General features: G+C 38.8%; 1 protein-coding gene across 1 annotated transcript in view; it reads left to right on the top strand.

Moving 5' to 3' along the window:
• LOC133659127 (neurobeachin-like) overlaps positions 1-18,509 on the top strand; it is a 601,703-nt gene that overhangs the window by 205,965 nt on the left and 377,229 nt on the right. The window contains exons 16-17 of the mRNA XM_062061862.1: positions 10,284-10,348; positions 17,159-17,267. Of these exons, the coding sequence (XP_061917846.1) occupies positions 10,284-10,348; positions 17,159-17,267 (174 nt within the window). The remainder of the gene's footprint in view (positions 1-10,283; positions 10,349-17,158; positions 17,268-18,509) is intronic.

The following is an 18,509-nucleotide window of genomic DNA, read 5'->3' as shown; positions in this document are numbered from 1 at the left end:
ATTCTTGTTTGGTGTGGGTTGACAATGTGGCGCATATTTGTAACAGTGTTAAAGTTGATTATACGGCCACCCTCAGTGTGACCTGCATGGCTGTTGATCAAGTATGTCTTGCAGTCACTTACGTGTGAGTGTAGAAGCTGCATACAACATGTGACTGGGCCGGCACGCTGTTTGTATGGAGGAAAAGCGAACGCGACGACAAGGTTGTAGAGGACGCTAAAGGCAGTGCCATCACGCCACGCCCTCAATATTGTTGTCTGGGTGAAAATCGGGAGAAATTCCGGAGAATGGTTGCCCCGGGAGATTTTCGGGAGGGGCACTGAAATTCGGGAGTCTCCCGGAAAAATGGTGAGGGTTGGCAAGTATGCTGATACGTTACATTCTCTCAGTGATCCGCTCCAACATGGCACACCAAGGCCCAATCAGAATGTAAATGCAAATAATTTGTTCGGGACATCCAAAGATATTTTGTAGAGAATTATTGTAGTTTTTCATGCAGAAAACAATGTGAGATACATAAACGGTGGAACATCCATTTACCAACCCCACTTTTGCGATGTAAGAACTTTTAGATCAAGCGAAATCGCTTCTTTCATTCATTCATTATTTTTGTGTGCCGCTGAAAGCCTTAAGGCTCAGCCATTTTGGGGACGTCACTTCCTGCACTGCAAATACTGAAATCTAAGTAAGATAACATATCTCAAATAAGGGTGATATTTGCTTATTTTCTGTCTGATAAGATAATTCTTCTCACTAGGCAGATTTTATATTAGTGTTTTACTTGTTTTAAGGGTTTTGGCCCTAAATTATGTCAGTAAGATATTACAGCTTGTTGCTGAGATTTGATGACCTATATTGAGTAAAACATGCATGAAACTAGAATATCAAGTGTTGTAAAGCTGTGTCATCAACACTCACAAGTATAAAACTACTTTTTTTGAAATAATAATTTCTTATTTCAAGTATGAAAAAAAAATCATGACTTTGACACAATTGTGTCTCATAATGAAAACAGATGACAGCCAAATGGACTTTGCTGTTTTATTTTCAATGAAACAATAGAAAACACGCACTCATATAGTAGTACAGTTGGCACAGTACAGTAAACTGACAGTTAACATTTAACATGTGACATTTATAACAATTTTGAACAGAAAAAGTTCATGCACATTCAGATGCATTCTTCAAAATTACAATGAAAATTTTTTTGGCCAGGGGCCGGGCTGTATATATGCGCACTAATTGACTGAAAGAGCACGCACTTGGCGCGATGATGTCATGTTATCGATGGAAAAATGCATTTTTAGACCATATGATTTGCCTGAGCGGCTAGTAGACCCCGAGAGTAACAAGCGGTTGCCTTGTTGCCTTTCCATTAAGAACAATAAATTAGTTTTTAGTATAAGTTTGCTGGTTTCAAGAAATGTAATGCCGAGCGCATATCATTATGTCAAGATAATGGCACTAGCATTTACTTAATTTTAAGAATATTTTTCAACATGTTGAGCAAAAAGGTCTCTTTTTTTATTTTTCTACCAAGAAAAGTGCACTTGTTGTTAGTGAGAATATACTTATTTTAAGGTATTTTTGGGTTCATTGAAGTTAGCTAATTTTACTTGTTTTGGAAAATCTTGACAAGCCAAATTTTCTTGTTCTATTGGCAGATAATTTTGCTTAGTTCAAATAAAATACCCCTAATTTTTGTTTTGTTTTTTCTTGTTTTTGAACACTGACTTTTTGCAGTGTGTGCAGTACAGTACACACAGGGCGCGCCCATTTTAGAAGAGGCGGAGCCCTCTACGTCACACCCTGTTTACGTTGTCCTTTACTCGCTCGCCACTTCTCAGTGTGTTTCTTTTCCTCGCCAGTCACCAAGCTTTGTCTATTCTGTTTGCTCAGTATGGGTCGGGGCGGCGTGGCGTAGTGGGTAGAGCAACCGTGCCAGAAACCTGAGGGTTGCAGGTTCGCTCCCCGCCTCTTACCATCCAAAAAATCGCTGCCGTTGTGTCCTTGGGCAGGACACTTCACCCTTTGCCCCCGGTGCCGCTCACACCGGTGAAATGAATGATGAATGAATGGTAGGTGGTGGTCGGAGGGGCCGTAGGCGCAAACTGGCAGCCTCGCTTCCGTCAGTCTACCCCAGGGCAGCTGTGGCTACAAATGTAGCTTACCACCACCAGGTGTGAATGAATGATGGGTTCCCACTTCTCTGTGAGCGCTTTGAGTATCTAACAATAGAAAAAGCACGATATAAATCTAATCCATTATTATTATTATAATTATTATTATTAAAAAAGCCAATGAACCAGCCTGGAAAGAAAGAGGGACTGGCTGTGGACTTAGAGAGGAGAGGGTAGCCCGGAAGAACAGGACTCTCCTTTTGAGCAGTAACTGCCCCTCCTCCACACACCCTCCTCTCTTTGCCACCACTCACTTCTCCGCCTCGAGTCTCTGACTTTGTCTCCTTTTGTCGATAGCATTGTTGCGTGTACAGGAGGAGGAGACGGCATAGACAGGAGGGACGTCGTTTAAACTCTATTTTTTTTAAATATATATACACAATATATATAAATCAATACATGAAGTGTGAGAACTTATCAAGAATGTGTGTGGTGCGTGACTAAAATATGTGTAGGATTTAACTGTGGTGTGTTACCCTTAGTGTTGAGCGAGAGGCGGAAGTCCAATAGGGGCAGGGCAGGCTCCTAGGTCCGTGAGATAGACGTGATGTCGAGGGGAGGAGAGAGGCGTCAAAGGTCCGTGTCCAGGCGGGAGGTCGAGATCCAAGAGGCAGCCAGGGAAGCGGAGGGAACGCGGGAAGACGAGACACACAGCTCGTAATGAGGGAACGAAGGCAGGCTGCAGGGAGGACACGAGACAATTCAACACGACGGGGAAAAAACACAGAGAGAGAATGCATAAGAGCTTGGTTCGTCGGCTTACTGTACGGGAACAGATGACTACGTTCTGGCATGGGATAGCAGCTTGTGCAGGCTAATGAAGGCAGGTCCTCTGATCGGTGACAGGTGCGCTGATTGCTGGCGATTGATTGCAGCTGCTTGCTGCAGCCGGACTGACGCGCGCCTGGCGCGCTCCCGGAGATGTGCGCAGCTCGGGCCGTGACAAGCATGCCACAAACATTCGCGTACAGCAAGGCAAAGAGGATTTTACTTTCATTGAAATTATTGTGACAACATGGTGAACGTTTTTGAGAGAACCAAAGGAACTTTTGTGTGTGGCCGCACGTTAGAGATGCGCGGATAGGCAATTATTTCATCCGCATCCGCATCATAAAAGTCGTCATCCACCCGCCATCCAACCGAACTAACATTTTATCAAAGCCACAACCGCCCGGCACCCGCTCGTTGTTATATATATAATATAGACCAGGGGTCGCACCCTAATAGTAATAATTAGGGCGTGCTGTGATGGTACTGCCTTTATTACCCTCTACAACATGTACAGACAGCGTGACAGCCCAGTCACATGTTGTGTGCGGCTTCTGCTTGCACACGTAAGTGACAGCAAGGCATACTTGGTCCACACTGACGGTGGCCGTCTAAAACAACTTTAACACTCTTAATATGTGCCACACTGTGAACCCACACCAAACAAGAATGACAAACACATTTCGGGAGAACATCCGCACCGTGAGACAACATAAACACAACAGAACAAATACCCAGAACACTTTGCAGTCCTAACTCTTCCTGGCTGAAATATACACCCCCGCTACCACCAAACCCCGCCCCCCCTACACTGTGCCCCCACACATCAACCCCCACACCCCTCCGTGCGTCGGTTGAGGTGGGCGGGGGGCGGGGGGCGGGGTTTGGTGGTAGCAGGGTGTATATTTCAGCCAGGAAGAGTTAGGACTGCAAGGTGTTCTGGGTATTTGTTCTGTTGTGTTTATGTTGTCTCACGATGCAGATGTTCTCCCGAAATGTGTTTATCATTCTTGTTTGCTGTGGGTTCACAGTGTGGCACATATTAAGAGTGTTAAAGTTGTTTTATACGGCCACCGTCAGTGTAACCTGTATGGCTGTGGACCAAGTATGCCTTGCTGTCACTTACGTGTACAAGCAGATGCTGCGTACAACATGTGGCTGGGCTAGCACACTGGCTGTACATGTTGTAGAGGGTGTTAAAGGCAGTACCAACACGGCACGCCCTTATTATTGTTGATTGGGTGAAAATCAGCAGACATTCGAGAGAATTGGTTCAACCGCCGCCCGCCCGAATCGAATTAAAATCTATTTTTTTCGTCATGCATCCGCCCGACCCGCGGACTATCCGCGGACTCCGCGGTTGTGTCCGCAAACCGCGCATCTCTACCGCACGTTGACCGTTCAGCTTGCCGTTGTTGTGTTGTATTGATAATAAAGAGATTGTTGATCTAATACCCCCTTTGTGTGTGTGTAGGATAAAACTAAAATGATAAACAACTCACCTGACGCAGTTTCACATCCCTCTGTGTGTTGTAATGAGTTTTAAATTCCCTTTTCGGGATTCCAATCAGCGTAATTACATAAAATCACATTTCTAGTTTTAAAAAAACCAACAACACAGTGATTAATACAGCTTTTTTCTTTTGTGTCAAAGGGTTGTGTGGCCAATATAAGAATGTTGACGTTACAGAGCGACTTACTCAGCCATATCCGTTTACTTCACATGAGCTTTGGATGATTCCCATCTCTTCTTAGGCAGCATCTGATTCTGCCTCTCAGCTGTCACTTGCTCCACTGCCACAGTCCAAGATGGCTAACACGAACGTGTCACGCTTCAACACAGAGCTGCTCAGGTGTCGCCTCCGCCTGCCGCCTCTCTATTTATTTTTGTCACGTGAGCGCCTGTGCTGTACACGATCCCTGTCCAGATCCAGCACGGCTTATTCCACACAGGCTGACACCGTATCGGAGGGAGGGGAGGAGGCGGGGTCATGAGGAACATTTGGATACCAGATGCTCAGCAGTTTGTTTGCAGCGTCTCTTTTACTCAACATACCCGCGGGGGCACCCTGTGCAGTCATGTGTGCGCCGCTACGTGTCGGGTATGACAACGTGCTCCAAAAACACGCGCCGTAACAAACCCTGCGTGCTTTTGATGTAATATTTGTGGGAACTGTGTCCAAAGTGTGGTCTGGGGGCCTTTTTTTTGGCCCGCACCTCAGCGCATTGTAAACATGAGTTATATTATTAGGTATTACACTAAGTTGCCTTGTCACCTACAGTAAAATTATGTTCAATTGGCTTATCTCTGCATCTTTAATGTACCAAATGGATCATAATGGAACTCCCATTTTGCGAAAAGAGTCCTTGAACGAGCAAATCTAACAAATCGGTACCCAAGAAAATGTATACATGCACAATACAATTAATTGTAAAGTATTTTTTTCTATTAAGCAAAGTGTCCTGCACATTCATCTGATTGCTTATTTAATAAATACAATTTAAACGATTAATTTAAATTGCGGACATACAATTTTTTTTTTTCAAGCTGATGATGCAGATAATTCACTGCTTCTCAAGACCGATACTGATGATCAGTAACTTACTTATACAGTAGGTAAGGGATTAGTTAGTGTCAATTCCTGAGTGAAGAGGGAGAGTTATTCATTTTTGCAATGCAGTCTGCTGAAAAATGATAGAAAGTGCTACTCTACAAAGCAACTGACGCTTTGGTCAAAGTTGGAATTGCCACAAAACACATTTTAAGATATTGAAAGCTTATTCGTCATGTTTCTTGTGTCAGGTAAACCACGACAAATGGGGCCATATGAATCCCCTTCATATTGTATCTATTGTTTTTTTCTAGATTTAGGTGTACCTTATGAACACCTTGTTTTGCGGCTGGCTTTGGGGCAGCTTCTTCCGCAGTAGGCCTCCTAATCTTTCAAAACATTGTCGTAGCGATACTGCCGTTTCAGTTGGCTGATAAGGTTTTTTCCCCTCCTCGCAGAAAAATTTAAAATATATATATGTATATATATATATATATATATATATATATATATATATATATATATATATATATATATATATATATATATATATATACACACACACACTCACACATTCATACATATATATATATTTTTTACCTTCAACGCCTAAATCTCTAGATTAATTTAAGATCTGTCGATTATAAGTAGTGAATATACATACATATACATACATATATATATATATGTATATGTATATATGTATATATGTGTGTGTGTGTGTGTGTGTGTGTATGTATGTATATATATATATATATAATGTATGTACTGTATATGTAATGTATATGTATGTGTATGTATATATACACACTATGTATATATATATATATACACAATATGTGTATATATGTATATATATATGTATATATATATACATACTATGTATATATGCATATATATATACATACTATGTATATATGCATATATATATACACACAATATGTGTATATATGTATATATATACACAATATGTGTATATACAGTATGTACACTACCGTTCAAAAGTTTGGGATCACCCAAAAAATGTTGTGGAATAGCCTTCATTTCTAAGAACAAGAATAGACTGTCGAGTTTCAGATGAAAATTTCTCTTTTTCTGGCCATTTTGAGCGTTTAATTGACCCCACAAATGTGATGCTCCAGAAACTCAATCTGCTCAAAGGAAGGTCAGTTTTGTAGCTTCTGTAACGAGCTAAACTGTTTTCAGATGTGTGAAAATGATTTCACAAGAGTTTTCTAATCATCAATTAGACTTCTGAGCCAGAGAGCAAACACATTGGACCATTAGAACACTGGAGTGATAGTTTCTGGAAATGGGCCTCTATACACCTATGTAGATATTGCACCAAAAAACAGACATTTGCAGCTAGAATAGTCATTTACCACATTAGCAATGTATAGAGTGTATTTCTTTAAAGTTAAGACTAGTTTAAAGTTATCTTCATTGAAAAATAAGGACATTTCAATGTGACCCCAAACTTTTGAATGGTAGTGTATATATATATACACACAATATGTGTATATATGTATATGTGTATATATGTAATTTTATTTGTTTACGTCCTTCAGAAATGTTTTATTTTCGTTACGCCTTATTACAGCTATACTTTTAATTGATTTATTTAAAATAAGTAAAAAAATAATATCGTAATTCACACCTCAGTCGTGTTCACTCACGTCTGTTACTAACACATTACCACCTCTGACAAATGTGGCCTATTCCACAAGTCACAAGGTCCACAGTAAATTGCATCATTTAGATTAGGGGTTCTTAACATCGGGGCCCAACTTTTCCTCTACAGAGGGGCCCACAGCCCACCCAAATGTTAACACTGAATTTGTCATCCTACTCTTGATTTTAAACATATCTAACCCACTTACTGTTTACAACCTTGTCAAAAAATATCAAACCATTTGTAAATTATTATTTATTTAACACACAAAACTTAGGCTTAGGTCAGGCTGATTAGAAAAACTCTGTATCAACCAAATAACCTGCATTAGAAGGGACTCATTAATAACTGACTAAACATACTGTGCTGTGCTAAAAGAAATTAACTAAAATAATAATGAATATGTTTATCAACTGTACTGTCAATAAAATCTAAGAGCAAATAAAAATACAGCTTCACCAGTTATAATTTTTGCGCTTAAGAAACTTTTTCTATGACTTTAGCGCCCAACTTCTTTTGTTTGTTTGATATTGTCATTACTGCCCCAAGTGGGGGAAAAGTGCATTACAACTGAGTACCGCTGTAGGCCATACAGACCACAGCTGAGAAACGGATATTCCTTGACAGCCCTCTAGGGTGAGCTGGCGGCCTTTATGGTTAAGAAACACTGATTTAGATCCTCTTCAGGTTGAGGGAAGACCAAAAAGTTTTGCGTACGCATTGACTTGATCACTGACTTTATAACAACCCACGCCGCTTTTCAGGTAACCATACGCGGTTAATGTGAAGGAGTTTAAAATGGATTTTTTTTATAAATAATTGCAAAAAATATCTAAAAAAAACATTCACCTGGGGATAGGTTGATTGGCAACACTAAATTGGCCCTAGTGTGAGAATGTGAGTGTGAACGTTGTCTGTCTATCTGTGTTGGCCTTGCGATGAGGTGGCGACTTGTCCAGGGTGTACCCCGCCTTCCACCCGAATGCAGCTGAGATAGGCTCCAGCACCCCCCGCATCCCCAAAAGGGACAAGCGGTAGAAAATGGATGGATGGATGGATCTAAATAAACTCTGTGATTAATCGGCAACTGTGTGATCACTTTTTGTGATTATCACATGACAGCCTACTGAAATGACATTTTTTTATTTAAACGGGGATAGCAGATCCATTCTATGTGTCATACTTGATCATTTCGCGATATTGCCATATTTTTGCTGAAAGGATTTAGTAGAGAACATCGACGATAAAGTTTGCAACTTTTGGTCGCTGATAAAAAAAAGCCTTGCCTGTACCGGAAGTAGCGTGACGTCACAGGTTGAAAGGCTCCTCACATTTCCCCGTTGTTTACACCAGCAGCGAGAGCGATTCGGACCGAGAAAGCGACGATTACCCCATTAATTTGAGCGAGGATGAAAGATTTGTGGATGAGGACGTGAGAGTGAAGGACTACAGTGCAGTGCAGGACATATCTTTTTTCGCTTTGACCGTAACTTAGGTAAAAGGGCTCATTGGATTCCACACTTTCTCCTTTTTCTATTGTGGATCACGGATTTGTATTTTAAACCACCTCGGATACTATATCCGAGAGTCGAGAACGCGAAATGGACATTCACAGTGACTTTTATCTCCACGACTATACATCGGTGAAGCACTTTAGCTACGGAGCTAACGTGATAGCATCGTGCTTAAATGCAAATAGAAACAAAAGAAATAAGCCCCTGACTGGAAGGATAGACAGAAGATCAACAATACTACTATCAGGAGACACCGAACCAAACACTGGACATGTAAATACACTGTTAATGCTGTGCCGCCTGTCGAAGCCTAGCAATGCTGTTGGTAACGACGCCATTGAAGCTAACTTAGCTACGGGACCTCGTCAGAGCTATGATAAAAACATTGGCGCTCCACCTACGCCAGCCCTCATCTGCTCATCAACACCCGTGCTCACCTGCGTTCCAGCGATCGACGGCGTGACAAAGGACTTCACCCGATCATCGATGCGGTCGGCGGCTAGCGTCGGATAGCGCGTCTGCTATCCAACTCAAAGTCCTCCTGGTTGTGTTGCTGCAGCCAGCCGCTAATACACCGATCCCACCTACAACTTTCTTCATTGCAGTCTCCATTGTTCATTAAACAAATTGCAAAAGATTCACCAACACAGATGTCCAGAATACTGTGGAATTTTGCGATGAAAACAGAGCTGTTTGTATTGGGATACAATGTGTCCCAATACTTCAACCATTGACGTCACGCGCAAACGTCATCATACATAGACGTTTTCAACCGGAAGTTTCCCGGGAAATTCAAAATTGCACTTTATAAGTTAACCCGGCCGTATTGGCATGTGTTGCAATGTTAAGATTTCATCATTGATATATAAACTATCAGACTGCGTGGTCGGTAGTAGTGGGTTTCAGTAGGCCTTTAAAAACAAATGTTTTTTGTTGAATCACTGTAATGTGCTTAGTGTCAACATGCCCTTAGCATCAATGCCATGTGGTTTTATTTCATGTATTTTTAAGTATGTATATTTTCAGCTTTAGAGTAGAAAAAGACAGCAAAGTGTTTATTTTGGAGTTACAACATGCAGATGGCACCGATTCAATGTAGTTGCCTCAAATAAAGCCTCACTCTTGTCACTTCCTTCACAGTTTTCCCCTCCATTTGCACCTCAGCGAGGGTACAGGAGGAGCCCGCTTTCCCACGGCGGCGAGAGGCGCGCTCTCAAACGTCTTTTTAATCATTCCCAGAGCGTGTTGTGAGACAGCAAATGGCAGCGCAGGCAGGCAGGCCCCGGGCTCGGCTCCCTTCCAGGCCCACATAAGCAGCCCGCTCGCTAATCCGTCACTGCAAAGGCCAGAGGAAATGGCGGTATTTAAGTCCGAGGATACGGTTTCATCCCGCAATCACATCCCTGCCGTGTTTACGGATCTTTTCACGAAGCAAGACGGCACCATCACACATGTGCTTGGCAACAAACCGAACACTGTACATGTACACCAAATTGTTAGACATATGCAATTGCGATGGCCGTCTATTTTAGAGCTTCCACATTGTTGAAAAGATCCACACCCTCCTCAACTGTAAACATTGTTTCGCTCTCTCCAGGAGTGGCAGAATTCCATACAGAAGAACGCCGGCTTGGCCTTCATCGAGCTCATCAACGAAGGAAGGTACGCAATCGATGAGCACCATTGAGTTTTTGGTATTGATGCGGAACAAAGTCACCTTTTTATACAGTGCAGCATTTTGCATGGAGGGCAAGGCAAGAACAATTAAATGCATGAATGCCATATAATGTAATTAAAGCTTCAAATTCAGCTACTCCTGTCTTGTCAGAAAACATACAACTGTAGGTTACCTACAGCCACGTGTTTTTCGAGCAAAGCTAATTATGGACCCAGGTGGTTTGCTTGTGTAAACCACACACCCGGCAACTGTAGGAGCCTTAATTGTAGCATTAGACATAGACAATAGACATGCAAGTGTCAGCAATTGATTGCAAAAACCCTACTACTATCATCATAAAGGGTTACACAATATAGTCCAGGCCCGCAGCTAGTTTTTTAATGGCCCACGGCCTATTTTAAAAATACTACTACAAAAAAATCAAATTAAAGAGCAAAGAGGTGTAATGTAACGAGAAAATGGTGCAATATTTTCACTAATGTCAAAAACCTGCCATGCAGGCAGTTTTTTACGTTAAAACTGTCATTGCTCAAAAAATTATAAATACTAGGGGTGGTATAGCTCGGTTGGTAGAGCGGCCGTGCTAGCAACTTGAGGGTTGCAGGTTCAATCCCTGCTTCCGCCATCCTAGTTACTGCCGTTGTGTCCTTGGGCAAGACACTTTACCCACCTGCTCCCAGTGCCACCCACACTGGTTTAAATGTAACTTAGATATTGGGTTTCACTATGTAAAGCGCTTTGAGTCACTAGAGAAAAGCGCTATATAAATATAATTCACTTCATTTCACTTCACTACTTATAATCGACAGATATTAAATTAATCTAGAGATTTAGGCGTTGAAGGTAAAATATATATATATATATGTATGAATGTGTGAGTGTGTGTGTATATATATATATATATATATATATATATATATATATATATATATATATATATATATATATATATACGTATATATATATATATATATATATATATATATATATATATATATATATATATATATATATATATATATATATATATATATTAGGGGTGTGGGAAAAAATCGATCGGAATTCGAATCGCGATTCTCACGTTGTGCGATTCTCATTTTTTTAAAAACCTTGTTTTTTTGATTTTTTTGATTTATTTAAAAAAAATTATTATTTTTTTTAATTAATTTTTTTTAATTAATCAATCCAACAAAACAATACACAGCAATACCATAACAATGCAATCCAATTCCAAGACCAAACCTGACCCAGCAACACTCAGAACTGCAATAAACAGAGCAATTGAGAGGAGACACAAACACGACACAGAACAAACCAAAAGTAGTGAAACAAAAATGAATATTATCAACAACAGTATCAATATTAGTTACAATTTCAACATAGCAGTGATTAAAAATCCCTCATTGACATTATCATTAGACATTTATAAAAATAAAAAAAAGAACAATAGTGTCACAGTGGCTTACACTTGCATCGCATCTCATAAGCTTGACAACACACTGTGTCCAATATTTTCACAAAGATAAAATAAGTCATATTTTTGGTTCATTTAATAGTTAAAACAAATTTAAATTATTGCAATCAGTTGATAAAACATTGTCCTTTACAATTATAAAAGCTTTTTAAAAAAATCTACTACTCTGCTTGCATGTCAGCAGACTGGGGTAGATCCTGCTGAAATCTATGTATTGAAAGAATAGAGAATCCTTTTGAATCGGGAAAAAATCGAATCGTGACCCCAAGAATCGATATATATATATTTATATATATATATATATATATATATATATATATATATGTATATATATATATATATATATATATATATATATATATATATATATATATATATATATATATATATATATATATATATATATATATATAAGTTGGGCGGATCGCTGCAAATATCAACAGTGACGATGCCACGTAGAGTATCAGTACATGGTTGATACGACAGTTGTTGGATTTATATTTTTTATTGTCAACAAAAAAATCGTTTTGTTATCTTTTCCAAACTCAGGGAATAATTCCTTTGGCACAGGAGAGTTTTACGGATAAAAATTAGAGATGTCCGATAATATCGGCCTGTCGTTTTTTTTATATCGGTATCTTTTTAAAAAAAAAAAGTTTTTATTTATTTTATTAAATCAACATAAAAAACACAAGATACACTTACAATTAGTGCACCAACCCAAAAAACCTCCCTCCCCATTTACACAAAAGGGTTGTTCTTTCAGTTATTAATATTCTGGTTCCTACATTATATATCAGTATATATCAATACAGTCTGCAAGGGATACAGTCCGTAAGCACACATGATTGTGCGTGCTGCTGGTCCACTAATAGTACTAACCTTTAACAGTTAATTTTACTAATTTTCGTTAATTACTAGTTTCTATGTAACTGTTTTTATATTGTTTTACTTTATTTTTTATTCAAGAAAATGTTTTTAATTTATTTATCTTATTTTATTTTATTTTTTTTTTTTTAAAGGACATTATCTTCACCATACCTGGTTGTCCAAATTAGGCATACTAATGTGTTAATTCCACGACTGTATTTATTGGTATCGGTTGATATCGGTATCGGTTGATATCGGTAATTAAAGAGTTGGACAATATCGGAATATCGGATATCGGCAAAAAGCCATTATCGGACATCTCTAGTAAAAAGCAAATTATTTGAATAGTAGGACCTAATGTAAATGTTTATTTGATATTGTTACACCCCCATCCTGTGTTTTTGTGTGATTGTGATAAAACTGTTTAATCATTCATTGATCTGAAGTATCATTGTACCCCAATTTGTAGTATTGCTCCGAAATAATGTAAATAGCAAACAGAAAAATAAGTGTGTTTTACATTTTAACATGTGTAGATAAAACATGTTCCAACAGAAAGTAACCAGATATTAACAGTAAATTAGCAAGTAGATTTATTATAGTTCTGAGAAAATATTATGAAAAATGACGCAAAATGCTAAATTAGGAGCCTCAGTTGCCCATTTTGAAATGGTTCTATTATCATTTGTTTACCAAATATATCACGGTATGTATTGTTTTCAAAGGAGGCTGCAATAAACATTACAAAATAGATTTTAGGCCATATTACCCGTCCCTAATTATTATTATTAACATTATTATTATTATTATTATGTAAGTGTTCAGTTTTACATTTTTTCCTATTTCTATAACTTACAGACTCCTTCACTAACTATAGTCTAAACAATCCTGCGAGGGAAGTACAGAAGATTGTGAGTAAAACTGGAATATTCCGCCGCACGCTTATAATAACTGCCTCATTATCGTGCTCGCCTCCTTCCCCGCCGCTTTGTGGGTGTGGCCAGACTCAGGGTTTTCTGTTGAGTGGATCAGGGGCGGCTCAGCCTCCTTGTCCATCTGCTGACCCATCTGGCCCGGCCCGGTCTCTGGCCAGCCCGGCTGGGCTTCTCTCAGTGCCCCTGTTGGCACGGGAACAAAGAGTTGTAGTCGGTGGCGGCACGCTGCGCTGTCCAAGGTGCTGCGAACGCCTGATCCGTTTCCTGTTGTCTCATTTGGCGTGCATGCACCTGCTCTGCTGAAGCACATAAACACATTTAGCAATATACGATGCTGGCATTGTGAGCTCGCTAAAAACTGCAGCGCCGTTTATTCTAGGAGAGGAAACTATGAACTAAGCTATTGTACTGTAAAAATTAGGGCTGTCAAAGTTAACGTGATAATAACGCGTTAAATATAAGTTCCTTAAACGCTGCAAATATTTTTAACGCACATGCGTACTGACTCCTTTTTGACCCCCCGTCCATTCGTGGGGAAATTGGCGTTCAGTTACTGTTGAGCCACAAGCTCGAAAATAGCGAGCAGAAATGCACAAAGAAAAGGATACATTATAGAATCTCTGGTCCAAAGCCATGACAAGTCCTTCTACCGGACGCGCTTTTCCGCTTGCAGAGAGGTGGAGCTTTACTTCCGTGTTAGGAGTACGGTTGAGTGCATAAAGTGTAGATTGTTATACGAACTGCTTTAGTAAAATGGGATAAAAACTCAGTAGAGAAGAAAGACGGTAAGCAGGAAGTCTAAAGTCACTTTTATCGGAGACTTTCACGTCGTCAAAACATGTAAAGACACCTTTTCCCAAACCAATCACACGCTTCCGGCTTCATATTAATAGCGCTACGCGTTACATTCAGTCTTAACTACCAAAACAAAATGAAAAATCGTCTTATATTTTGACCATGCTTTGCCAAAGGTTTTTTTTGTAATGTAATCTGTGATATTTCTAAGTAAATAATTGTTTTCTGACAGATTGAAATAAGGTGTGTATTATTTTTTAACCTCTTCTTTTTTCTTTTTTTTCTTCTTTTTTTTTTTTTTTTTTTAGAATTTATTAATCAAACAAAAGAATACACAACAATACCATAATAATGCAATCCAATTCCAAAACCAAACCCGACCCAGCAACATTCAGAATAGCAATAAACAGAGCAATTGAGAGCAATTAACCTCTTCTGATTAATAGTTCACAATTACAAAATATTTAGCAAGCCGAATATTACATTTTATTACCAGATTGTCATGCACATGTATATGAATATCATTAACTTCTAAAACACGTAATGTACAAATTATCAGAAGCATTTATTCAGGGAGAAATATCACAGATTACATTACCAAACATCTTTGACAATCAAAACATGATCATAACAATCCACATTAATTAATTATTAATATGTGAAACTGGCATCGAAACATGGTGTAGCTCCTCTTCTGAATGCAAGTGCCTCTACAGCAGGAATACAAATTCTGTATTCCTGCAAAATACAAACTTCTGGCACTGCAGGTAATTTTTTGTTATTGTCATTAAAAGCATGTTTATTTCGTTTTTGTGTTGACCTTTTAAAAAAAAAAAAAGTATAATGTTCAAAAACATTTCATTGAAGCAAACAAATTGTCCAGTCATGGTAATAAACATGTGACAATGATCTGTATAGGGTACACTTATTAATGACAACATTTTTTATCCGTCTACGATTAATCATGACAATTTTGAGTGAAATTGCGATTCAATATTTGAACCGTTTGACAGCTCGAGTACAAATACAAAACTATGCCTTTCAAGTTAATAATGATTAGGCCAAGATTCGATAAAAACAGGTCTTTAAGGTCATATTGTGTTTATTTTTTGTGTACATTTTCCACTAAATTGCCTAATCACGATAAACATTTAATAACCAAACTTGCAATGAGGACTACGGCGCTTACCGTATTTTTCGGACTATAAGTCGCAGTTTTTTTTCGTAGTTTGGCCGGGGGTGCGACTTATACTCAGGAGCGACATATGTGTGAAATTATTAACACATTAGCGTAAAATATCAAATAATATTATTTAGCTCATTCACGTAAGAGACTAGACGTATAAGATTTCATGGGATTTAGCGATTAGGAGTGACAGATTGTTTGGTAAACGTATAGCATGTTCTATATGTTATAGTTATTTGAATGACTCTTACCATAATATGTTACGTTAACATACCAGGCACGTTCTCAGTTGGTTATTTATGCCTCATATAACGCAGTGGTCCCCAACCTTTTTGTACTTGCGGACCGTTCAATGCTTGAAAATTTGTCCCACGGACCGGGGGCGGGGGGAAGGGTAGTAAAAAAAAAAGGTTTTATTTTATTTATTTTTTTGTCATAAAGAAATACAATCATGTGGGCTTACGGACTGTATCCCTGCAGACTGTATTGATTTATATTGATATATAATGTATATATTGTGTTTTTTATGTTGATTTAATTTAAAAAAAATATATATATATATATATATATTTTTTTTTTAAAACATTTTTAAATTTCTTGTGCGGCCGCGGGCCGGTACCAATCGGTCCACGGACCGGTACCGGGCCACGGCCCGGTGGTTGGGCACCACTGATATAACGTACACTTATTCAGCCTGTTGTTCACTATTCTTTATTTATTTTAAATTGCCTTTCAAATGTCTATTCTTGGTGTTGGGTTTTATCAAATAAATTTCCCCCAAAAATGCGACTTATACTCCAGTGCGACTTATACATGTTTTTTTCCTTCTTTATTATGCATTTTCGGCCGGTGCGACTTATACTCCGCAGCGACTTATACGCCGAAAAATACGGTATGTTGTGTAAAAATATGTACTGTAACATTGTACAAAACTGAATGATATTTTGTGATAAATGCAAACTTTGGATTAACGCAAAATCGTGCTAAAATGTATCAAGTTTTCAGCACTACCTCAAATAATATAATATTAGGCTTCTATTTTTGTACAATTTTCTCCTACATTGCCTTGAGTGATTCCAAGAACAGAGCAGCTGTCCAACCTTGCCGATTGAAGACTTTTATTGTTGCGTTCCTCTTCCTGCTTCCTGGGACAGCAGGCAGACGACACACCGCATCGAGCACTGGAGAGGAACCACGGCCGCTTTGATTAAAACAAAGCGGGCCTAATGACGTGTAAAATGGCGTGTAACCTTTGCACAATAGCCCTGGTGCACATACACATGGTGGGATTAAAACAGAAATTTGGGTTTGCGTGTAAACTCCTCTCTGGCCAGGCTTGTCAGCGGCGCTGGGAGGACGCCGCGGTCAGTGGGAGGCGACTATCCGTCAATCAGGAGCGTGAAGACAGGCTCCAGTGCTCTAATGGAGCTACTTTTCACGCTGCAGAGAGGACTTGGAAATGCTCCCACCAAGTCCTCGATCCTCCAGCTCGCCACGGCTCTATAAAGGGTTCATGCATTGCCTCTCTCCCTAGGTTACTGTGCCACGCCATGAAGGACCACATAGTCCGGGTGGCCAACGAGGCAGAGTTCATTCTGAATAGACAGCGAGCCGAAGATGTCCACAAACATGCTGAATTTGAGGTACAAATGATGGAAATGTACACGTTAAACGCTGTATTACCTGTGAAATTGGACTATTTTCCAGCAGCATGAGCCTCATTATTCCAATGACACACTCCAGATAACACATGCTGCACTACGGGGGCCCTTTTTTTTGCCACTGAACATATTCTAACTTGTTGGTTTGAGTTTATTTAGTTATTTGGAACATGCAACAATATTCCATTTCAGTTCTTCTCATGTTCAGTTTCAGTTTATTTGGAACATGCATACGATACAATGTAAAGAATCATACATTTCCAGTTGTTTCATTACAGCACGTCCGAAAAGGAGTAGGAAGAAGCAGAGCTTATTTAATCCTAACCCTTTTCATACCATAGCAATTGTATCCAATTTCCTTGTGCTCTGTAACACAACAGTGAACAAATAAATAATATACCAAGTAAGCAAACAAATATTAAATACATAAATAATCTTTGTCTCAATAAAAAAAAAAAAGGGTTCAAGATGTTCATCATAATTCTTGTTCTGTGTACTTTGTGAACACTTGTGGTTTGAACACTCTCTTAAACTGAATCATATTGGTGCTTTGTTTGATTTCTTTGGTTAATCCGTTCCATAATTGAATTCCACATACTGATATGCTAAAGGTTTTAAGTGTTGTACGTGCATACAAATGTTTTAAATTAGATTTTCCTCTGAGGTTATATTCCTCCTATTATGTTTACATTTGATTTAATTTTCTGCAGATTTATTATGGCTTGGACAATTCAATTAATTATTAGATTATTATTTTCAAAACAAATAATGAAATAAAAGCAAAAACAGAAGTGTCACTATAATTGTTGTTTATTGTTTTGTCAATTTTTTAAATTATTACATTTTACATTTTTTTAATCTTATTAATTGATATTAATTTATGTGCTATTTGTCGCACAATTCATTTGGTTTTAGTTTATGTAGTTCTCCCTGTAGCAGTTTCATGTCCTCGCACCTGCTTTGTTTTAGAAAATCAAGACTATCGAAGTTGTTGCTATCCTTTGTTGATTGTCATGTCCGGATGTACTTTGTGGACGCCGTCTCAGCTCCACACGCTGTAAGTTTTTGCTGTCGTCCAGCATTCTGTTTTTATTTACTTTGAAGCCAGTTCAGTTCTAGCTTCGTTTTGCATAGCCTTCCCTAAGCTTCAATGCCTTTTCTTAGTGGCATTCCCCTTTTGTTTACTTTTGGTTTAAGCATTAGATACCTTTTTACCTGCACACT

The sequence above is a fragment of the Entelurus aequoreus genome, linkage group LG10, assembly GCF_033978785.1.
Source record: "Entelurus aequoreus isolate RoL-2023_Sb linkage group LG10, RoL_Eaeq_v1.1, whole genome shotgun sequence".
Classification (NCBI taxonomy): domain Eukaryota; kingdom Metazoa; phylum Chordata; class Actinopteri; order Syngnathiformes; family Syngnathidae; genus Entelurus; species Entelurus aequoreus.
This window is presented reverse-complemented; position numbering and strand designations above follow the sequence as displayed.